At 40.3% G+C, this 24752-nt stretch overlaps 1 protein-coding gene across 4 annotated transcripts in view; it reads left to right on the top strand.

The window, feature by feature from the left end:
• The first annotated feature begins 16476 nt into the window (after window positions 1-16476).
• adcy2b (adenylate cyclase 2b (brain)) overlaps window positions 16477-24752 on the top strand; it is a 124513-nt gene continuing 116237 nt past the window's right edge. For all 4 annotated transcript variants that reach the window (XM_041809317.1, XM_041809319.1, XM_041809318.1 and 1 more), the window contains exon 1: window positions 16477-17154. In XM_041809317.1, the coding sequence (XP_041665251.1) occupies window positions 16891-17154 (264 nt within the window). In that variant the 5' untranslated portion in view covers window positions 16477-16890. The remainder of the gene's footprint in view (window positions 17155-24752) is intronic.

Here is a 24752-nt window from a genome sequence, read left to right as displayed (position 1 = left end):
GTTGGTATTGTCTCTGAACAGTAATAAAGCTGAAGTGCAGAGGAAGCTTAGAAAATAAGTCACAGTTGAATGAGGTTGGAGGGGCCGAACAGCCGGGGTGTTTTAATTTCATATAAAGCAGTCATCTATTGGAGAGTCAGGTCAAGAATCTAAGGTGACACAGAGCCTGTGTCCTTAAAATCAAATAAAGGACTGTCAAAGTCTTTGACAGCTGGAAAAGTTCAGAACCTCTACAACAAACCAACAAAACTTAGTAATGAACCAGTGTTCATGTTAGTGGGGATGTAGAGCCTGACTCTGAGCAGAGCCAATCATAAACCTGATAACTGAGGCCACTGTCTACTCAGAGGAAGCTCAGTTTAACAGCTGCATGGATGGGACTGAATGAGCATGCCCCCTAAATAAAACTGAGCTGGGATAAACCCTCACAGTGATGTAGAGGAGACACTTCTGTTTAAATACTTCAAACAGAAGAAGACATTTAAGTATAGCATAATCCTTTAATGGCCCTATTATTCCTTTAAGGAAATTTCTTTTAATAATTCTATTAATTCCTGTAGTAATATTTTTTTCTTTAATAATTAGATTATTTCCTTTAATGATGATTCTATTTCCTTTAATTATACTTCCATTAATAATTGTATTCTTCTGTTAATAATGATATAATAATATACTCATTAAAGAAAATATCATTAAAGGAAATAACATCATTATTAAGGGAAATATTAAGGGAAATAATATTAGTAAAGAAAATTATATTTAAAAAATTATTAAGGGAAATAATATTAGTAAAGAAAATAATATTTTAAAAAATTATTAAGGGAAATAATATTATTAAGGGAATTAATATTAGTAAAGAAAATAATATTTAAAAAATATAATAATAAGGGAAATAATATTATTAGGGAAATAATATTATTATTAGGGGAAATGATATTATTTGGGAGAAATCATTTTATTAAGGAAAATAATATTATTAAGGGAAATAATATTATAAGGGAAAATAATATTATTATTAAGGGAAATGATATTATTAATAAACATAATAATATTATTATTAAGGGAAATAATATCATTATTAGAAGAAATAATATCATTATTAAGGGAAATAATATTATTGTTAGGGGAAATTATATTATTAAGGGAAATAATATTATTAATGAAAATATTATTATTAAGGGAAATAATATTAATGAAAATAATATTATTATTATTAAGGGAAATAAAATTATTATTAGGGGAAATAAGATTATTAAGGGAAAAAATCATTATTAGGGGAAATAATATCATTATTAAGGGAAATAATATTAGTAGAGAAAATAATATAGTTAAAGGGAAAAACATCATTATTAAGGGGAAAAAAATCATTATTAAGTGAAATAATATCATTATTAACGGACGCTATGATGATTTTTGCTTTGACACTGACAGGAGGAGGCCGGGTCCTCGGTCAGTTATTGGTTCAGTCTGCTTGGTTCTGGTAGGAACAGGCAAAAACCAGGACCTGGTTAATGTCATTTACCATCACACAGTCATTCAGCTCTGTCACTTTTATTCATCCTCCTCAGGGTCTGCGAGGCTGAACAACATCACTCTGCTCAAACAAACCATCACGGTTCATTTTAACGCCGTCATAGTGGGTCTTTATTCCCAACCAGTTAGGAACCACTGGGTTAGACAATAGTGCCACTCATTTGACCCCAGCAGAGCCCTAATCTCCCTCCTCCCTGTGGTATTTTGACTTTCTAGCATTCTTATCTTTGTTGTGGTGGAAGATGAGGACTTTTCTGTCACTTCTGAAAACTCCATGTACATGCAGAAAAGCTCTGAATCCCACCGTCTGCTGTCTGACTTTCAGACAGTGATGAGCAGCAGAAAAAAGGGGGGAGGACAAACTGAACTCACTGTTGTGAACTTACTGAAAATCACTGCTGTAAATGTAAAATTTAACTTTAAAATTAATGATACCAAATCAGTGTCAGGGAGCAATGTGAGGTTAGTTCTTCCTGATTTTACATGATCTCTCTTTTTACTCAGAACCTAATTCTGCTCTGTATTTACATTGTACTAGCATGATAGTAGAATTACATAGTAGCATCACATCGTAAAGAAAGCAAAGATGTTGTGAACAGTCGTGTTTATCCAGGGATTCCCTGACATAACCATCACCACTTCTCGAGTCTCTGTGCTGCGGGAAACAGAGCCAAATAGCTTTTTAACAAGCCTTGTTAGAATCCCCAGAACAATAGCAATCACAGCCCATTAAATGCCTGATTAGCTGAGCATTTGTGTGTTTAACATTTTAGTCCTGAGACTGTGTTAATGTGGTTTCAACCGCTGCATTTGATCCAGTCAAATATTGTGTTATGAATCCCTCTGTGTCGGTCTTAATGAGGAATCAGGAATTCTGGATGTGGGTGGTATCTCTCTCTCTCTCTCTCTCCATCATGCTCTCTATTTTGCGCCTTCCCACCTTGATTGCTACTTATCTAGGTCACCTCGGTGTGTTTTAATCACTGCTGGCTTCAGAGAGACTCGGTAACCTGATGAAGGCCACGTTTTCTCATGGAGGTGGGAAATCTGCTTAATTTTTAGCACATCAGCAGTCCTGCTGTAATTATCATTGCTCGTGCTCAGCAGCATCTGGGATTGCAGCCAATTCAATATTCACAAGATGTTTTTACCTGAGAGCATTCTGAGCCTTCAGCATCTCAGAGACAGACAGGAGAGAGAGGAGTCTGGCCTTTTTTATGAATGTTTGACTCCAGGCTGGACGAGGTTTTCTCAGTGACTCTGTGGTGAACAGTGTACCTAAAATGTCAACATACTGAAGATTCAAATGTAATTCTCTCTTTTGTTGAAAAGCAGGCACAGTTTTACCCACAGCACCCGAAGGCTGCGTCCCCATCTGTCTGTGTTTCCTCATCTCCAGGCCCGACACCGCTTCTGTCTGGATGTGGGAGGGTGTTGATTCAGAATTAGTGTAAGGCCACTTTTCCTCAGTGTGCTCTCATTCTGTCATTGCCTTTAGCCTTGGGTGTGTGTGTGTATGGATGTGTGTATTACTGCGGTGGGTAGCAGGTGGTCAGCCAAACCACACCTGTTGTTAATATGATGGAGTATAAGAGCACAACGTAGCATATTTATAGCACACTGAACACACATGGGATTTAGTCTGACAGCTGATGAAGCAGGCCTCTGAAAATATGAGAAATGCAGCGCTGTGAACAAATATCTGCTCCCCTCCTGATTCCTTTATTTATATTTCTCACTCTTAAATGTTTTAGATCATCAAACTAACTTAAAAATTACCTGAGTAAATACAAAATGCAGTTTTTAAATAATGATCTAATGATCTAAAAGACACACCGAGACCTAAGTACTGCCAGACCTGTAGCATAAGAAATCCCTTAATTACACTGTCTGATAATGTAGAGTAGGCTACAAGAGCTAAGAAACAAACGCATCATACCGCCATCTAAAGAAAGTCAGGAACAGATGAGAACAAAATCACTGACATCTATCAGTCTGGAAAAAGTTACTAAGACATTTCCAAGGCTTTGGGACTCCAGAGAACCATGGTCAGAGCCATTATCCACAAATGGAGAAAACTGTGAACAGTGGTGAACCGTCCCAGGACTGACCCAGCCTAGCAAAATGACTCCAAGACCACATCAAAGACTCATCCAGGAGGTCCCAGAAGAACCCAGAACCACATCTAAAGACCTGCAAGCCTCACTGACTCCGTTGAGGTCAGAGTTCATATTAATCTAAACACTGGGCAACAATGGCATCATGGGAGAGTTCCAAGGCCAAAACCACTGCTGACCAACATGAACACAAAGGCTCGTCTCACATTTGACTAGAAACATCCTGATGATCCCTAAGACTTTTGAAATACAGGTTATATATTATATTATATTATATTATATTATATTATATTATATTATATTATATTATATTATATTATACTTTCTATGACCTGACCTCTACAATGGAAATTATGGAAACATTTATAACAGCATTATAAATGTATTCATAAAGCATTATTACAGTTGTTGTAAGTGATTATCAGCTGTAATAAAGGAATGATATATTTAATGCTTTATGAATTAATGTGTAAACCCTTCTGCCATGGTTTTAATAGTTTTCTGAAGCTGACTTTGGAGCTTTTATTTTAAAGGTAATAAAAACCTGATAACAGAACCTGAACACTAAGTGAATGTCTAAAGCTGCTGAGCCTTCTTTACTTTTTGGAGGGGAACTATATGTTTTCACAAAGGGACAGGTAGGTTTGGATGGCTTTTCCCCAGATGAAACTGTTTTTAAAAATACATTTTGTATCTGCGTTGAGAGGAGCCAGATGAGGTGGCCCGGGCTTCTGGTCCAGATGCCTGCCCGGGACGCCTCCCTGGTGAGGTGTTCCGTGAAGGTCCCACTGGGAGGAGGCCCCCCGGGGAAGACCCAGGACACTCTGTAGAAACTATGTGTCCCGGCTGGCCTGAGAATGCCTTGGGATCCCCCGGGAAGAGCTGGACGAAGTGGCCAGGGAGAGGAACACTGGGCATCCCAGCTTAGGCTGCTGCCCCCGAAATCCAACCTCTGATAAATGGAAAAAGATGGACGGATGGATGGATGGATGCATGGATGGATGGATGCATGGATGGATGGATGGATGGATGATGGATGCATGGATGGATGGATGGATGGATGGATGCATGGATGGATGGATGCATGAATGGATGGATGGATGTTGGATGGATGGATGGATGGATGGATGGATGGATGGATGCATGGATGGATGGATGGATGGATGGATGGATGCATGGATGGATGGATGCATGAATGGATGGATGGATGTTGGATGGATGGATGGATGATGGATGGATGGATGGATGCATGGATGGATGGATGATGGATGGATGGATGCATGGATGGATGGATGGATGGATGATGGATGGATGGATGGATGGATGGATGATGGATGGATGGATGATGGATGGATGGATGGATGCATGGATGCATGGATGGATGGATGATGGATGAATGGATGGATGGATGGATGGATGATGGATGGATGCATGGATGGATGGATGGATGATGGATGGATGGATGATGGATGGATGGATGATGGATGGATGGATGGATGGATGGATGGATGATGGATGGATGGATGGATGATGGAAGCATGGATGGATGGATGGATGGATGCATGGATGGATGGATGCATGGATGGATGGATGGATGATGGATGCATGGATGGATGGATGGATGATGGATGCATGGATGGATGGATGCATGGATGGATGATGGATGGATGGATGGATGGATGGATGGATGATGGATGGATGGATGGATGCATGGATGGATGGATGGATGATGGATGGATGGATGATGGATGGATGGATGATGGATGGATGGATGGATGATGGATGCATGGATGGATGGATGGATGGATGATGGATGGATGGATGGATGCATGTATGATAAATGCATGGTTGGATGCATGGATGGATGATGGATGGATGGATGGATGGATGGATGGATGGATGGATGATGGATGGATGGATGGATGGATGCATGGATGCATGGATGATGGATGAATGGATGGATGGATGGATGGATGATGGATGGATGCATGGATGGATGGATGGATGATGGATGGATGGATGGATGGATGGATGGATGGATGATGGATGGATGGATGATGGATGGATGGATGATGGATGGATGGATGGATGGATGATGGATGGATGGATGGATGATGGATGCATGGATGGATGGATGGATGGATGCATGGATGGATGGATGGATGGATGGATGATGGATGATGGATGCATGGATGGATGGATGGATGATGGATGCATGGATGGATGGATGCATGGATGGATGATGGATGGATGGATGGATGGATGGATGGATGGATGATGGATGGATGGATGGATGCATGGATGATGGATGGATGGATGATGGATGGATGGATGCATGGATGGATGGATGGATGGATGGATGGATGGATGATGGATGGATGCATGGATGGATGGATGGATGGATGGATGGATGATGGATGGATGGATGGATGGATGGATGGATGGATGGATGGATGATGGATGATGGATGGATGGATGGATGATGGATGGATGGATGGATGGATGGATGGATGGATGGATGGATGGATGGATGGATGATGGATGGATGGATGGATGGATGGATGGATGGATGGATGGATGATGGATGGATGCATGGATGGATGGATGGATGGATGGATGCATGGATGGATGGATGGATGGATGGATGCATGGATGGATGGATGGATGCATGGATGGATGGATGGATGGATGGATGATGGATGGATGGATGCATGGATGGATGGATGGATGGATGGATGGATGGATGATGGATGGATGGATGCATGGATGGATGGATGGATGATGGATGGATGGATGGATGATGGATGGATGGATGCATGGATGGATGATGGATGGATGGATGCATGGATGGATGGATGGATGGATGGATGGATGGATGGATGGATGATTGTTTTGCATGAGTGATCTCGCTGAGATTCTAACAATAAAATCTGTTTGATGATCTCAAACATTCAAGCGTGACTAATGTGCAAAAACATAAGAACTCAGGAAGGCAGCAGATACTTTTTCACAGCACTGTGTGAAATGTTCTGTTTCTTTATTTTCCCTCCTTGCAGTCTAAATTAATCTTCATGGATTAATTCCTCTAGTCTGGAGAGTTCGAGTTTATATATGTGTCTCCTATGATGCTACACACTGGAATTCCCCTGGTTTAAGCAGCTTTCCACAAGGACTTGTGAAAAACTCTGTTTATCTAAGAAAAGGACAAGTCAAAAACAAATCACTGACTTCAGCTGAACAATCACACACACACATGCACACACATACACACACTCTCACAAAGGCACATGCATGCTAAGCTGTCCTGAGGGTTGTGTGTGTTAGCATGCTAGGAACACAGCACAGTTTATTAATGGTGTCTTTGTTGTGTCAGGGCAGACCTAATTAGATTACATTACATAGGCTAAAACAGCAGGCCTGTGATTTGTAGCGGTATGGTGCGCACACACACACACACACACAGGGATGAAGCAGACACCCAAACACTGCAAGAAGACTTCATCTCATGATTTTTAAACGCCTCTCTAACCACCAGAGGGGACACGTGATGCTCCAGTCATCCAGATTCACAGCGCTCTGAATGGGGTCAGAAAGATGAGGTGTGGGAGCAGACTGGCTGTCACTCGAGACAGAATGAGCATCAAGGGAAGGCTGTAAATACATCAGACGTGCTGTCAAACAGCTGTTTGGGGGGATCTGGGTTATTACTGAGTGTGTGACTCCTGGAATTACTCATCTTTTCTTCAAGCTTTCTTTCCTGCTTCTAAAATAAATATTTGGGCTTCTGCTGGTCCAGAAGGCCTGACTCTGATCTACAGCAGTGCCCTGCTTTTCAATCAAGAGGTTATTGACACTGGGAGCGTGAGCCTCTTCTCACTGACCACTAGAGCTGCTGGCCTTCAGATATTTTTGACCACAGAGCCTTGCTATTGATTTGGTAATATGCTACATAATAATAACTGCACCCAGGTGCATATCCTGTTTTCTCTCTTTCCTTAGTCCAATATAAAACATGGAAAAGTTCATATGAATCACTCAGAACATTCACTTGCTTCCATCTTTATTAACTGAATTTGGAGGTGGTTTAAAATGGAGAACAGGCCTGTAAAATCATAGTTTACACCAGTGTTACTCAGCCCTACTCAACCAAAGAGCCAAACTGTTAAAAAATACCTTTGCAAGAGGCACAATCTAAGCGGTGAACGGTGGCAAAAACAGCTGGAAGTAGAAAACAATGAGTTAAAGGTGGCAAAAATGGTCAAAAAGCAACAAATAATGGGTGAAAATGGGGAGGGAAAGGTGGAAAAATGGTTAGAAAGTAGCAAAAATAGGTGAGAAGTTCCAAAAAAATAAGTTACAGGTAGCAAAAAATGGTCCAAAAGTAGCAAAAAAATGAGTAAAAAGAGACTAAAATGGACAAAAAGCAGTCAAGAGTAGCAAAAATGGGCAAAACATAGGAAGCAAGTGGTATTTAATGGCAAAAGGTAGCTTAAATAGGCAAACAGTGTTGGGAAAAAGGGTGAAAAAGGGCAAAATGGGATAAAAGTGGACACAAGAATTGGTTAAAATGGGAAAAACTAATAAAAAAGTGGTATTTAATGAAAAAAAGAAAAATTAAGTGGGGGAAAATGGGGAGAAAAAAACTGAAAAAGGGCAAAAATGGGATGTAAAAAATGGGTAAAAAGTTGCAAAAATTGAGAAAAAAGTAGGAAAAAATGTTTTTTAATGGCACAATGTAGCTTAAATGAGCAAAAATTGGATAAAAGTTTAATAAATGGGCAATAAAGTAGGAAAAAATGTTTTTTAATGGCAAAAGGTGGCTTAAATGGGCAAAAATGGGATAAAAGTTTAATAAATGGGCAATAGAGTAGGAAAAAGTGGTATTTAATCATAAAAGGTAGCTTAAATGGATAAAAAATGACCAAAAAACGGTGAAAAAGGGCAAAAAAGTGTCCCTTTTGTAAGGTTTTCTGGGGGAATAATATTTAAATGAAGACATAAAAGAGCCACATGTGGCTCCAGAGCCACAGGTTGAGTATCACTGGTTTACACATTCATGTAACACCACACTTCAGGACATGTCAGCCATAAATAACTCAGACTGAATACAAGAATAAAATAAACCAGGACCGCTGAAAGAACTACTAAATAAAGAAGATAACCTCAGGGCTTTCTTGAACAAGTTTCAGACATTTGCTCAGAAGTTTTAAATTATCCTTCCAGTGGTTCAGATTAGTTTTAAAATATCTGCCCTGGTGAAAAAAAAGTATTTCCAAGGAAAATCATGTCATTGGGAACTAGCTGTAACATAAGTACCAAGCTTTACTCTATCTAGTGTCTTAGGTGTGTTCTAACAGGGCTTTTTGTAAAGTAATCATCTAGTGGCAACAACATCGGGCTCCCACAGCGTTCCATCCGGCCCCAAGAAGATTATAAAGAGGGGGACCTGGATGCATCAGAGGACCTCCACTTCACACCAGAAGTTGGATGAGCGCCGCCATATCTCGTCTCATCCGGTATAACGTCTGTGAGGTTTATAAGCTGCTCTGCTAATATTACCACCAAAGTCAGACTGAAAGCTTAGTAAATGATAGCCACTAACAAAGTAGTCCATATTTTATCCTACTACTTTCTTTTAGCTGTTCTTTCCCCCATGCACATGGTAATGTTGATTATTTTCATATTTCAGCCTTTATATCAGTAAGTATGTTTATAATACTGATCTTATTAATCAGGTTTATCAGGTACACTTCTTAGCATTGTGTTTTGGAATTATTGATCTAATGTGTGTTCTGTTGGCATGAAACCGCTCAAAGATGTGTATTTTTGCTCATTTTTAATTTTTCAAGCCAAATCATCACATTGACCTGTTTGGTATTGTGCATACGAAAAATACTCACATATATATCACTCACCCATTTAAAGCCATTATAATTGCTTATTTTGATTGCAAATTTGCAATTCCATGTATCACTGTTACCGCCTTTATCTATGATGCAATTTTGAATGGGGACCTTAGACTAGTAATTATTACTATGAACCACTAGATGGCACCGTTAACCTTTTTGGGCCAAGCGAGTATCTGTAGGGCACTTAAGAGACACACTTACAGTGGGATTTTTTATAGCTCTGTGAAATAAAGGCATAAAGAAATGAAATAAAAATGTCTGTGGGTGTTGATATGAAAATAAACTTGGTTTTTGCATGTTATATATTAGAAATTGCATCTCTAAAGCACCACTCCAACCTGCTTCGCTGGGGATATGTCGAGGGCATCCCCCCAGGCCAATGATACTCAACCTGTGGCTCTGGAGCCACATGTGGCTCTTTTGTGATAATTTGTGACTCTTTTATGTCTTAATCTTAAATATATCCCCCCCAAGAAAAACCTACAAAAAGGGTTTTTTTGCCCTTTTTCGCCATTTTTGTCACTTTTCATCCATTAAAGCTACCTTTTGCCATTAAATACCACCTATTTCCTGTTTTTTTTGCCCATTATTGCCACTTTTATCCCATTTTTGCCCATTTTCACCTTTATTTTTTTGCCAATTTCCCCCAATTAAGCTACCTTTTGCCATTAAATACCACTTTATTTCCTATTTTTGGTGACTTTTATCCCATTTTTGCCTGTTTTCACCATATTTTGCCCAATTGTTTCCCCCATTTAAGCTGCCTTTTGCCATTAACTACCCCTTTTTCCTTTTTTTTCCCCAATTTTTTGCCACCTTTCAATCATTTTTCAATCATTTTTTTGTCATGTTTTTGCCCCTTTGGACCATTTTTGCCACCTTTCACTCATTTTTTTGCTACTTTAAGCTGTTTTGCCACTCTTGTGAAGGTATTTTTCAACTATTTGGCTCTTTGGTTGAACAGAGTTGAGAAACACTGCCCTTGGGATAAATGTGTATAATCGTTATGAGACTCTGACACGGCACAAAAAATAATAATGCACCAAACTCAATGTTGATGGTAACTGATGACTTATAATAATCTTTTATAATAATTTTCAAAAATCCAATTAGCATTTTTAATATGGAAAATATATAATCAAACTGGCATTTAAAGGGTTAAAAACACATAAAATCATGACAATGATGAAAGATTTGCCTTGTCATGATCAGACATGGTTTGTTTTTGTTTAAAAAAAATATATATATAAATCATTAATTTTAGCATTTAAAGAAGATGCAGAAAATGTCCCCTAGGGATATCTGTGTGTTTAAAGGGTAGGTTTTTATATACTGACAGGTGCAGATAACTAGTAAATATTTTCATTATTATTTATTTCTTATCAAACCCACAGAAATGAAACAAACACAACGCATGCTTCTGTATAATTTTCTAACATCTTTAAATCACTCAGCAAAGCTAATCGTGTTTTTAAAGCCGTTGTTTAGAGTACACAGCTGCTCAGTAGTTTAATTATTTTATGTTTTCTGTTAATAATCTACAGACAGTAATAAAAGCAGCAGACAAGTGGATTAAATATTTATGACTAATCTAACATTGGTCTCATATTTAAGACTGTAACTGAACTGATATGGGAGCTTTAAGGTTATTGATGGTGATAACCCTTTATGATCAGGTCATAATAATGTGGGTGTTTTTATCATTATCACTGCCGTTACTATGACAGAGATAGTCAATATTGATTGTTCTTTATAATCCTTGATATCCAGGCAATTTCATCATGAAGAATTCGTGCTGATTATTACCGACTGAAGGATTAATAAGAAACGTTTGAATTGTTTAGTCAGACACTCTTCATTGCTTTCTAAGGTTTGTAAATTATGCTTAATGCTTGGAATGAGAAGAAATAACATCAGACCAGGTGTTCTAGCAATTATCTGATCATTTTCCCCCATTTTTTAGAAAGCATTGGTTTCATGCTCATCCCTGGTCCCCAGTCCCTCTCACTTTGTTTAATGACTTACTTTACCTTTTTAGATACTTAGGAGTAAATGTCCTACTTTAAACTCAAAGGCAGAAATAATTAAGATAAATTGTGTGATTCCCTGACCAAGTCTAAACTAATACATGTCCAACAGATTCAGCTGTGGAAACTTTACCATGTCTGTGGATCAGCAGGGACAACTGGAGGTCTCAGCCTGCTTGGACACAGACTGGGACTTGATCAATTGCCAGGGTGAGTGGGTAAAAAGTTGGAAGATCCTAAACCCCCTATGAGGGCTAAACAAATTGCAAAAATAATCTATTTTTGGCACAGCAGTGTGCAGGGGTTGCCTGTTGCCTCACAGCAAGAAGGTCGCAGGTTCGCTTCCTGGTCAGGGCCTTTCTCGCAAAGTAACATGTTTCTGTGCATTTGCATGTTCTCACAGTGCATGCGTGGGTTCTCTCCAGGTACTCCGGCTTCCTCCCACTAAAAGCATGCTTATTAGGTTAATTGGTGACTCTAAATTGCTTGTAGGTGTGAGTGTGAGCATGCCTGGTTTTCTGTCTCGATGTGTCATCCCTGTAATTGACTGGCGACCAGTCCAGAGTGTAAACTGCCTTTCGCCCAAGGACAGCTGGGATAGGCTCCAGCCCCCCACGGCCCAGAATGGAATAAGCGGTATAGAAAATGGATGGATGGAACTAATTGTGATTTTTTTCCCCGAATATCCATGGTAGCGTAAATCTGAATATGAGGGTGCAACAAGCTTTAATCTATAAAGGAGGAGGCTGGGGTGGAGGAGGTGAAGCTTTAGTCTATAAAGGAGGAGGCTGGGGTGATGGAGGTGAAGCTTTAGTCTATAGAGGAGGAGGCTAGGGTGGAGGACGTGATGCTTCAGTCTGTAAAGGAGGAGGCTGGGGTGGAGGAGGTGAAGCTTTAGTCAATAAAGGAGGAGGCTGGGGTGGAGGAGGTGAAGCTTTAGTCTATAAAGGAGGCAGCTGGGAAGGAGGAGGTGAAGCTTTAGTCTATAAAGGAGGAGGCTGGGGTGGAAGACGTGAAGCTTTAGTCTATAAAGGAGAATGCTGGGGTGGAGGAGGTGAAGCTTTAGTCAATAAAGGAGGAGGCTGGGGTGGAGGAGGTGAAGCTTTAGTCTATAAAGGAGGCAGCTGGGAAGGAGGAGGTGAAGCTTTAGTCTATAAAGGAGGAGGCTAGGGTGGAGGAGGTGAAGCTTTTGTCTATAAAGGAGAATGCTGGGGTGGAGGAGGTGAAGCTTTAGTCTATAAAGGAGGCAGCTGGGATGGAGAGGTGAAGCTTTAGTCTATAAAGGAGGAGGCTGGGGTGGAAGACGTGAAGCTTTAGTCTATAAAGGAGGAGACTAGGGTGGAGGAGGTGAAGCTTTTGTCTATAAAGGAGAAGGCTGGGATGGAGGAGGTGAAGCTTTAGTCTATAAAGGAGGAGGCTGGGATGGAGGAGGTGAAGCTTTTGTCTATAAAGGAGGAAGCTGGGGTGGAGGAGGTGAAGCTTTAGTCTATAAAGGAGGAGGCTGGGGTGGAGGAGGTGAAGCTTTAGTCTATAAAGGAGGAGGCTGGGGTGGAGGAGGTGAAGCTTTAGTCTATAAAGGAGGAGGCTGGGGTGGAAGACGTGAAGCTTTAGTCTATAAAGGAGGAGACTAGGGTGGAGGAGGTGAAGCTTTTGTCTATAAAGGAGAAGGCTGGGATGGAGGAGGTGAAGCTTTAGTCTATAAAGGAGGAGGCTGGGATGGAGGAGGTGAAGCTTTTGTCTATAAAGGAGGAAGCTGGGGTGGAGGAGGTGAAGCTTTAGTCTATAAAGGAGGAGGCTGGGGTGGAGGAGGTGAAGCTTTAGTCTATAAAGGAGGAGGCTGGGGTGGAGGAGGTGAAGCTTTAGTCTATAAAGGAGGAGGCTGGGGTGGAGGAGGTGAAGCTTTAGTCTATAAAGGAGGAGGCTGGGGTGGAGGAGGTGAAGCTTTAGTCTATAAAGGAGGAGGCTGGGGTGGAGGAGGTGAAGCTTTAGTCTATAAAGGAGGAGGCTGGGATGGAGGAGGTGAAGCTTTAGTCTATAAAGGAGGAGGCTGGGATGGAGGAGGTGAAGCTTTGCCTGCAGCAGTGTTCAGCATCAGCATTGATGCAAACAGGGATTAGTGAGAAGCATGTCATATTTCATGGATCGTTGTGTTGACACTTGAATGTTTGCACAATATGCATTAAATCTGTGCTGCTGCAATAAAGGAATAAAGCAAACTGGTTTTTTGACTCATTTTAAGTTAAAATATTGCAACTGCGGTTTGTAAATTGCAGCAGGCCATATTGCCATTTAATCTAATTTGCGATGAATTTCCCAGCCCTACTATGACCCCAGATGCTCTCACTGATTAAGTGTCCAAGTACATTACATTACTCAAAACATTACAATTGAGCCTGTTGGCTGAACAAGCCCTGGCTCACTGCTTCCTGTTCTGGTTCTGGTAGCTGCTCAGCTGCATTAGATGAAGCTTTAGCTGTGTGTCGAGTAGAACGAACTGTTCAGAACCCATCTTCTGTCCCTGAACATCAGTTAAGCTTTTTAGTCTCTACAAACACTAAAGTGCAGATGATTATCCAGGAGGAGACTTCCTTCCTCCCTCTCCTGTCTGAAGGTTCTCATCAGTGATCACCAGTGGATGGAAGTGAGTATCTTAGCCTGGATATCTCAGTTATGCAGATATCTGTTGGTGAAAGCGGATGCCATGAAATTTTGGCAGACAGTAGCCGATGGGTTCCAAGAATGCCCGCTTAACAACAGCAATTTCTGCAATGCTGCTATGATCATTTATGCATATTGGTGTCAGAATTTATCTCTGTGTTCCATTATTAGGACCTGACGGTGGCTTTACTGAGAGTTCAGTATGAATGGGATTAAAATAACTCACAGGTTTCATTATTCTGGTGTTTTTTTTGCTCATGACTCCTCAGGATGTTGATAGGTCAAAAAGCTTATTCTGCTGATTTACCATCACTCTAGATCAGATCAGTCCAAATGTTTTCCATACAGAAATACATGAGGATGACAGCTCCTCCCCACATTCAGACATGGAAACTGCACAGAGCCGCTAAATCTCATAGAGGTGCTGCTGGAGATGATTTAGAAATCAGACCAGAAGGTGGAGCTGCTGCAGTCCACCAGGGTTTAGAAACCAAGACTGTCATTGTTTTGGTTGCATATTTGATCACCCTTTACTGTTGTCTGAATCTAGTCATGACAAGGGCACATCTGTATTTTTTCTGTCAAAATGTTTGTTTACAGATTTAGCACAGTAGTACTGCCTAGTGCTGCAACTGTGATGTTCCATCCAGCCAAGAACAAGCTTCTACTGCTACTGTGGGCCAGGTTTCATTGTTGTTTTTAGAATTTCCTGAAGATGTGGAGACTGATTGCTTAGATCAGCGGTACTTAACCCTGCTAAACCAAGAAAAATACTTTTACAAGAACCACAGTCTAAGTGCTGAAAAGTGGGTGAAAGTGTCAATAAAAATAAGTTAAAGCTGGCAAAATAGGTGACAAAGCTGCAAAAAAGTGGCCAAAATTGGGTGAACAGGGGTGAACAGGGGTACAATAGGCAAAAACTGGCTGAAAAGTGACAAAAAATGGGGAGAAAAAGTGGCAGAAATGGGTGACAAATGACGAAAAATGACTTACACGCACCAATTATGGTAAAAAGCAGCAAAAAAATGATGGAAAATTGACCAGAAAAGGGCAAAAAACAACCAAAGGTCAGGAAATGAGTGAAAAATAACTAAAATTGGCAAAAAGCAGCAAAAAGGTGTGAGTGTGTGTGTGTGTGTGTGTGTGTGTGTGTGTGTGTGGGGGGGTGTAATGGCAAGAGGCACCTCAAATTGGCAAAAAGTGGCAAACAAGTGAAAAAATGTAATTTGTGAAAAGCAGGATAAAAGAGGCAAAAAGGGTAAAAAGTGCTAACAATTGCAAATAAGGGCAATGGAAATATAAAACAAAGGTTGACAATCAAAGCCTGCTGTTCCAGTGTGGGAAACAAAGTGCAGAGGATAATTCTGAGGTCAAAGTTCCCTTTTATAGTTTTCCAGGGGAATAATACTTCAGATTTAGACGTAAAGAGCCACCGTTGACTACCTCTGCCTTAGACTGATCCTCAGCTCTGGACCTGATGGTTCTCAGTAACAAACAGGACTCTGTGCACTGATAGTCTCTCTCGCTCGGTCTGGTTTGCAGACAGAAACACTGAAGTGGCCCAACCGTCTTCACACCTGCCAGAGCATCACATGTAGAGGGAGGAAGGCTGCCATGGGAGAGCAGAGCTTTGAAAGCTTGGTGACGCTGGTACGTCAGAACGTGTTTCACCCCCACAAACACTCTCTCTCTAACTTTCACTCATTATCAGCTCTCTTTTCCCTCTCCCTCCCTCTTTTTGAAGCACCAATCTCTCTTCCTCCCACACTCTCTCTGTCTCCCGAGGTTTTTCCTTCCTGACTTTGTTTCTTCCTCCTCTTCCTCCCCCCTCTCCGTGCATTTTTCTCCCGTCTTTCTATCTCGTCGCTGTCCAGGAGGAAAGCTTACTGGCCTTTTCTCTGCTGCTCCTCTTGGTTTTCAGCACAGCTGTTACAACCGTTCTCACTTTCTCTCTGCTTTTCCAGCAAACTAACAGAGACACTTCTTCTTCCTCTCTGTCTCCTGTTTCTCTATTATGCAAACGTCTTATTTTTTCTCGTACCTTGCAGGCTCACACAGAAACCCAGACTTGAGTCATAGACCAGTTTTCCCTACATTAGCTTATCACACATTTTCTCTGGTAGCCACACTTTGCCCACTAGCTCTCCCCACCACACACGTCGGTACACACCCTCCTCTTCCTCTCAGTCATACAGTCTCTCCCTCCCTCAGTCCTCAGCTGCACCTCAGCACAGTAACATGTTAGCTCTCTGCAGCTCCAGCACAGAGCAGAGCTGAGAGAGGCTGCCTGCTCTCTGGATCACAGAAACCAGCGAGGAGAAGAGGAGCTGAAGATCATCTCCTCTGTGCTGCAAAGCCGTATCTCTGAGAGAGAGGAGGAGGAAGATCGCTTTTAAAGCCGTCCTGGCTCACTCTGCCTCAGAGGAGGAGGAGGAGAGAAGAGCTGAGGATGTGAGGGAGAGCAGAGGAGCACAAAAGTTGTCCGTCGTTTGCTCTGCTGTTCAGCCATCCCAAAGCCGACCAAAGTTTTCCAAACGAGGAGGAGAAGAAAGAGGAGGCTGGCTCTTTAGGGAGAGGAGTCGTAGTTTGTTTTGATCGGGTTCGGTCGGTCAGAAAGCAGGAGCAGCTCTTCAGAGACAGCTACCCATGTGGCAGGAGGCTCTGTGGACCCGCGGACGCTACCTGCTAGAGAAGAACGATGGCGGCGAGTGCACGGAGGGGCCTGAGAGCATGGCAGACGGCTGCCCCGGGTTCCAGAGCGAGGTGTACGTTGAGGTGGAGAAGCCCCAGGACTGGCTGTACGAGTCCTACTACAGAATGAGCCAGCAGCATCCGCTCATCGTGTTCCTGCTGCTGATCGTCATGGGAACCTGCCTCGCGCTGCTGGCGGTCTTCTTCGCCTCAGGACTGGTAAGCGTGTGTCTTTATGTGCAGGCTAGTGGTTAAGAGGCTTTTGGAGGTGTGTATAACATTCACTCATGTAGATGGAAGAGCGTAGAACATAATCACAATCACAGTCTCTGGGTAGAAACTTTATTCCTAACTGTTGTCCAATTAACTTGTTGGTGCAACCAGAAATGAAAGCATCAGGGTGTTTTCCTTACAAACAACAAGATCTGTGTAGTGAAAGAGACACATTCTGAGCACTTAGGAAATTGTTTTAGAGAGTTCAGTAGGGAGGAGTTGGAGATGATGAAGCTGGAGCTGGCAGCTTCATTACTGGCTGAGACTAAGGATGTAGAGACTCATCATTGCCTATTTACCAACACCAGACACCAGTGAAGTGATGCTGCATGAACAGGAATCATTTTTCAGTGTTGATCTGCTGTTTTCAATACATTTTATACTAGCATCTGGCATATCTAGCAGCTGAATTCAACAAGATTTTTTACAGGCAGACAAATGACCTGTTAGACAAACTCTGATCTGTGTAAAGAATTAAAAAAACATTGATATCAGTTGAATTGTTATTTTAAGCATTGGTTTATATATAAGGATGCACCGAAATGAAAATTCTTGGCCGAAACTGAAAACTGAAAATGAGGAAACCAAGGCTGAAAACACCAAAATAAATTATTATGCCAGTTACTGGAACCATTGCCTTTATGGCTATGACTGTGTACTAACCTCACTAAAATCAGTTGCAATTGCATAAATTAATATTAATGCTTCAAAGATTAAATCAACTACAAAATTATGAAAATATCAATTAAGCACTGACATTCCAACAATGCACAATATAAAATAAAATAGAATACAAAATAAAATGTTTAACTTGACCCCACTCACATACACTGCCTGGCCAAAAAAAAAGTCACCACCAAAGAAAAGGTCACACACTCTAATATTTCGTTGGACCGCCTTTAGCTTTGATTACAGCACGCATTCGCTGTGGCATTGTTTCGATAAGCTTCTGCAATATCACAGTGTTGCATTAATTTTCATATTGATGATGGGAGAGTCTGACCACTGTGCAAAGCCTTCTCCAGCACATCCCAAAGATTCTCAGTGGGGTTAAGGTCTGGACTCTGTGGTGGCCAATCCATGTGTGAAAATGATGTCTCATGCTCCCTGAACCACTCTTTCACAGTTTGAGCCTGATGAATCCTGGCATTGTCATCTTGGAATATGCCCGTGCCATTAGGGAAGAAAAAATCCATTGTTTAAGAAATGAGAAGTTACTCATTGCATCAGCTGGGGTTAAATAACTTGTTGCCAGCTGAAAGATAATCGCCCATGCAGTAATTATCCAATAGGAGGCTCGTACCTCTTTGCTTAGTTAAATCCAGGTGGTGACTTTTTTTTGGCCAGGCAGTTTATATTAAATCAGTGGTTCTCAGCCTTTTTTCAGTCATGTACCCTCTGTGAAGTTTTTTTTCAGCCAAGTACCCACTAAACAGTGCAAAGCTTTTTGGCCAAAAGAAAGATGTTAAACAGTGCTGTGACAGCCGTCTGATTTATCAAACTCAGTAACTGATAAACACTTTCAAATTACAAATATTAGATTTTTTTCAAGCATTTTAAATTTTTAAAAATGCATGACTAAACTCAGAGTAGATCGTCTCATCACTAAATGTGGGAATTCAAATTAATGTAGTGAAAACTGTGAGTGGAAAGGCATAAAACCATTTAAACCCAGAGGTGTGCAAAACTCTGCTCAGCTGCAGCGGTCTGTCTGGAACTATTTGGAGGTAAAAACATCGAGCTAGAAAGAACTAAAAACCTGTAAATAATTAATTATAAAAAGACCACTTGTTGCCCCTTTTTGGGATCATAATAAAGATCTCTTCTCAACCTGAAATCAGGAACTTAGTTATAGATCAGCATTTATTCACAAAACATAAATCATGAACCTTTTTATGAATGAAGTGTGACATTGCTGCCGATATTTTTTCAAAGTTTAGCTCCAATGAGCCACATGGTGGTGATGCCGATTTTTAAGGCAGAGGAACAAAAACGTTCTCTCCAACACCACCTGATGTTTGTCCTCTTCTTATATCTGTCTGTATCAGTGCTTGTGTTTTTGCCTCATGTAGCCTGGTAGAAAGGGAGACAGGCAGCAGGCAGCCCCACATGTCTATGTGAACACAAATGTGCTACTCACACAGCTGGAGCTGTTTCTAAACTAACAGGGCTTTATTCCAGTGAAATATTTACCAACACAGTCTCCTCTGACCTCAGACATACGACTTATAAAAGCTCCGGATCAACCAGCTCACTGAAATGACTCCTCTGACCAGTCTGGAACACAAACAGGTGAGCCAGTCTGTGCGCTGAAGGGGAGTTAACTCCTCTCACAGTAACCTCAGCTGTGCCCTTTTACTATTATTGATCATATTTGACATAGAATGGATGAAAAGTCAGTCCCTCCTTGTACAAACTTGGCTGGCACAGTGAATGAAACAGTGAAACTAAACGCCACTGACCTCCTGGCTGTGCGTAAAAGTGCCGTGCTATGCATGGAGTGAAGGACAGAGAGGGAGAAACCTCCTTTTATCTTCTGCTCCAATAAATATCACTGTTTATCAGAGGACAGAGAAAACACACTGCAGACGTTCGCAGCCTGAATGTGATTTTAGAATGTAATATACTTGCAAAATCGTGACGTGCAAAGCCGGCATATATTCTAATATCTCGCGTACCCCCTAAAGTGCCTTCACGTATGCGTACCCCTATTTGAGAACCACTGAGCCAAGCGTGTGCTGGCCGCGGTTTTTGCTTGCGTCATCACAACGTTGTGTTTCGGTGTTGTTTCGTAATAAAAGTCTTTTGGACGAAAACTGAAAATGCCATTTTCAGCCAAAAATTTTCAGTGGCCAAAGAGCAAAATCAAAAGTTTTACTTTTAATATTAAAAGTTTAAAAATAAATGTACCTCCAAAACTGTTTTCAGGATAAAAGCCACAGTTTTTAAGCTTATAATAGTTTTGAAATTTTTATTAGTTTTATTTTTATTTTGTTTTTACCTTTTGTTTTAGATTTCAGTTTAGTTTTTATTAGTTTTAGTGTTCGTTTTAGTTTTTGGGGGAATATGGGACACCTGTCCAGGGCCAGACCCAAAGGAGCTCTTAATTTTCCTTTTATTTATTCAATTTTTATGTTTGCATTCGACTCCAGACCTAAAATGTACCATTGTGCGAAGTCTGCTACAATCAAATCAGGCCACTTTACTCTCCCCGGGCCTGGGTGTTCATGTCAGACAGTGTGCTGCTGCCAAAAACTCTCTGATTTTATTTCATTTTAGTTAGTTTTGTCAGCTTTTTTCTCATAAAGCTCAGTTTGTTTTAGTTTCAGTGAACTAAAATGATTTTTAGCTTTTGGTTTTAGTTATTTAGTTAGTTCTAGTTCACTATTCTAACCTTGCTGTGGAATGCTGACCATTTTACCACTGCACCGTCAGAGGTTTTAGTGGATAAAAGCTCCACATCCATTATCAAGTATCAGAGAGAACGCTCCTTGTTAAGATCACAGAGTGGAGGTAGAATAGAAGAAGAGTTTTGTGTTTTCAGCGTGAGCCTGAATGAGCCAGGGAGACCCCGGTGTGTGTGCGAGTGTGTGTGAACAACATGAGAGGCTGTGAAGCAGCACTTTAAATCGTAAAACTGGGTTTGCAAAGTGGATCAAGAGCGGGATGAGAGTTTAGTTCGCAGCTGTGTGGGTGTTTATGCTTTTGTCAAGTGAAAAGCGTTGTTTTGGCCACAAACACTCAACCACAAACACAAGCCATTGTTTCTCAAGTATCGCTTTTGTGTTTTTATGAAATAGTTATACAAAAGAAAGCCCACTCATTCCTACGGGTTTTGTTGCTTCTAGATAATTGTTTAGCTGTAATTTGTGTCCTGGACTTCATAGAGGTGTGTGTTTTTCTCTGCATAGTAGCAGAGTGGGTCAAGGTCGACAGCTTTGGGCTGAGCCCTGAGAACGATGGAGGATTTCACAATTTTTATGAACATCTTGAATGGTAAAAACATTTGCTCTTGTAGCTTCTGGAGGCATTTTATGATGGTAATGGTCAAAGACCACCTCTGCTCTTTTATGAGGCTGTTAGTGAAGTCATGCAACACATTCAATTGATCTCAATAACAGGCATTTCCCAGGAAACCCTGCACCTAAATCAATCCCTTTACTTCTATTTAAGTCAGATCAATAGATTTTACAGCCCCGGCTGTTCAGTTTATTTCACCAGGCTTTCCTCTTCTTCTCTGCAGACCTCACAGGTGATCTGTAATCATTTCCTGTCATTCTATATTATTATAGAAATCATTATTTTCCCCCAGTTTGATCCTTGAGAGGCCAAAAGGAGCTGTTGTAATGGTGTGGACGTCCAGCGCGGTGCGTGTATTTACGTCTGCTGGATGAAGAAGAATGTCAGGAATAAATAGTGTAGATCTGGAGCAGGGTGTTGGGGGGGCGGAGGAGGGAGAGGATGTTGTTTTAAGTGTTCTGGCTTTATCAGTGAGCCGGCAGAAACCCAACCAAAGCAGCACTAATGCTTCCAAAATTACTCCACGCTTTAATCTTTCTCCACAGATCAGGGCTGACGTGAACGTGGTGCTTTTCAGACACCCATAATGCACAGCTGCGTGTGTGCGTGCATACATTTATGTATATTTTCTGACTCCATGTGCAGTTGGGTGTGTTTGTCAAAGGAAGTCTCTCATTTCCTTCTACATTTTAGATGCATTTTTTTTTTTTAGAAAATATTGAGTCTTTTTTGCTGCCTTCAGGTTTTATGGAGTGGAATGCATGTGCATGTATTTGCATGTGTGATCCTGCATTTTCTTGGCTTTTTTTTTTATTTGAATGACATTTTCATACAAGTGGACAGTTTAAAACAGATCAATATAACTTCTGCTAATGGGACAGTGGAAATCTATGAGCTGGGCATTAAACCCTCATTTGCCTTATGATTTACATCACTGATTACAGAGTTTATAGACCTCAGTCTTCATCCTCTGCCTCTGGTCTTCAGGCCCTGATTGCTGCACATTTTTTAAGCGTGGGCACATTTAGGTGCTATTTTGTTACCAAACATCTCCGACGGCTGATTTTGTTCCACCTCGTTGACAGTTTGATAGATGCAGGGCAGTCGGAGCATTGTGTTTCTGAAATAATGGATCACTCAGGGGCAGGAAGGTGAATGAATGAGGAGAAATACAGTGGCTGCTGTGACATCACTGGCTGAGCTGGGAGCTGCAGCAACACAAAGCTCTGACCGTCTACGTGCAGATGCAGCTCTTCCAGCAAAATCACAGGTTTGGTACTTTTTATGACCGTCAGGTAAACTCAGGGTGAAGAACAGGCCAACCATGCTATCAACAAACCAAGACCATTACATCTCCTCCTTCTCCAGCAATACAAAGGCCAGAGGGACTTCCTGTTACTCTGCACCAGTGATACTCAACCTGTGGCTCTGGGACCTCATGTGGCTATTTTATGTCTTAATTTGAAATATTATTCCCCTAAAAACTTAAAAAAAAACAACATTTTTTTTGCCCTTTTTCACAATTTTTACCACTTTTCACTCATTTAAGCTACCTTTTGTCATTAAATGTCACCTTTTTCTTACTTTTTCACCATTTTTGCTACTTTTCACCCATTAAAACTACCTATTGCCATTAAAAATCTCTTTTTTTTCCTATTTTTTGCCACTCTTATCCCATTTTTGCCCATTTCAACATATTTTGGCCATGTGATCTACCTTTTGCCATTAATAACACCTTTTTTTCTTACTTTTTTTCCCATTTTTGCCACTTTTCACCCATTTAAGCTACCTTTTGCCAAAATGTACCACTTTTCTGTCTTACTTTTTTGCCTATTTTTGCCACTTTTATCCCATTTTTGCCCATTTCAACATATTTTGTCCATTTAAGCTAATTTTTACCATTAAGTACCACTTATTTGTCTTACTTTATTGCACATTTTTGCCACTTTTCACCCATTTAAGCCACCTTTTGCCATTAAATACCCACTTTTTAACAATTTTTTTTGCCTATTTTTGACACTTTTCAACCATTTAAGCTACCTTTTGTCATTGAATACCCACTTTTTAACTACTTTCTTTGCCCATTTTTGCCACTTTTCACCTGTTTAAGCTACCTTTTGCCATTAAATACCCACTTTTTAACAAATTTTTTTGCCTATTTTTGCCACTTTTCACCCATTTAAGCTACCTTTTGACATTCAATACCCACTTTTTAACTATTTTCTTTGCCTATTTTTGCCACTTTTCACCCATTAAAGCTACCTTTTGTCATTAAATACCCACTTTTTAACTACTTCTTTGCCCTTTTTTGCCACTTTTTACCTGTTTAAGATACCTTTTTTCATTAAATACCCACTTTTTACATTTTTTTTTGCCCATTTTTGCCACTTTTCACCCAATTAAGCTACCTTTTGCCATTGAATACCCCTATTTTAACTATTTTCTGCCTATTTTTGCCACTTTTCACCCGTTTAAGCTACCTTTTGCCATAAAGTACCACTTTTTTGTCTTATTTTTTGGCAATTTTTGCCACGTTTATCCCATTTTTGCACATTTCAACATATTTTGTCCATTTAAGCTTTTTTTTTACCATAAAGTACCACTTTTTTGTCTTACTTTTTTGACCATTTTTGCCACTTTTCACCCATTTAAGCTGCCTTTTGTCATTAAATACCACTTTTTAAACTTTTTCTTTGCCCATTTTTGCCAATTTTTCACCTGTTCAAGCTACCTTTTGCCATTAAATACCCACTGTTTAACACATTTTTTTGCCTATTTTTGACACTTTGTACCTATTAAAGCTACCTTTTGTCATTAAAAGCCCACTTTTTAACTATTTTCTTTGCCCATTTTTGCCACTTTTCACCTGTTTAAGCTACTTTGCCATTAAATACCCACTTTTTAACATTTTTTTTTTGCCTATTTTTGCCACTTTTCATCCATTTAAGCTACCTTTTGCCATTAAAGTACCATTTTTTTGTCTTACTTTTTTGCCCATTTTTGCCACTTTTCACCCAATTAAGCTACCTTTTGCCATTAAATACCCACTTTTTAACAAATTTTTTTGCCTATTTTTGCCCTTTTTTGCCACTTTTATTTACTTTTAACATATTTTGCCCATTTGTGCTTATTTTTTTACCATAAAGTACCACTTTTTTGTCTTAATTTTTTGCCCATTTTTGCCACTTTTCACCTGTTTAAGCTACCTTTTGCCATTAAATGCCCATTTTTTAACAAATTTTTTTGCCCATTTTTGCCACTTTTCACCCATTTAAGCTACCTTTTGCAATAAAGTACCACTTTTTTGTCTTACTTTTTTACCCATTTTTGCCACTTTTAGCCCAATTAAGCTGCCTTTTGCAATTAAGTACCCCTATTTTAACTCATTTTTGCCTATTTTTGCCACTTTTCACCCATTTAAGCTACCTTTTGACATTCAATACCCATTTTTAACTTTTTCTTTTGCCTATTTTTGCCACTTTTCACCCATTAAAGCTACCTTTTGCCATTAAATACCACTTTTT

Source organism: Cheilinus undulatus, linkage group 16 (assembly GCF_018320785.1).
Source record: "Cheilinus undulatus linkage group 16, ASM1832078v1, whole genome shotgun sequence".
In the NCBI taxonomy this organism is placed as follows: domain Eukaryota; kingdom Metazoa; phylum Chordata; class Actinopteri; order Labriformes; family Labridae; genus Cheilinus; species Cheilinus undulatus.
This window is presented reverse-complemented; position numbering and strand designations above follow the sequence as displayed.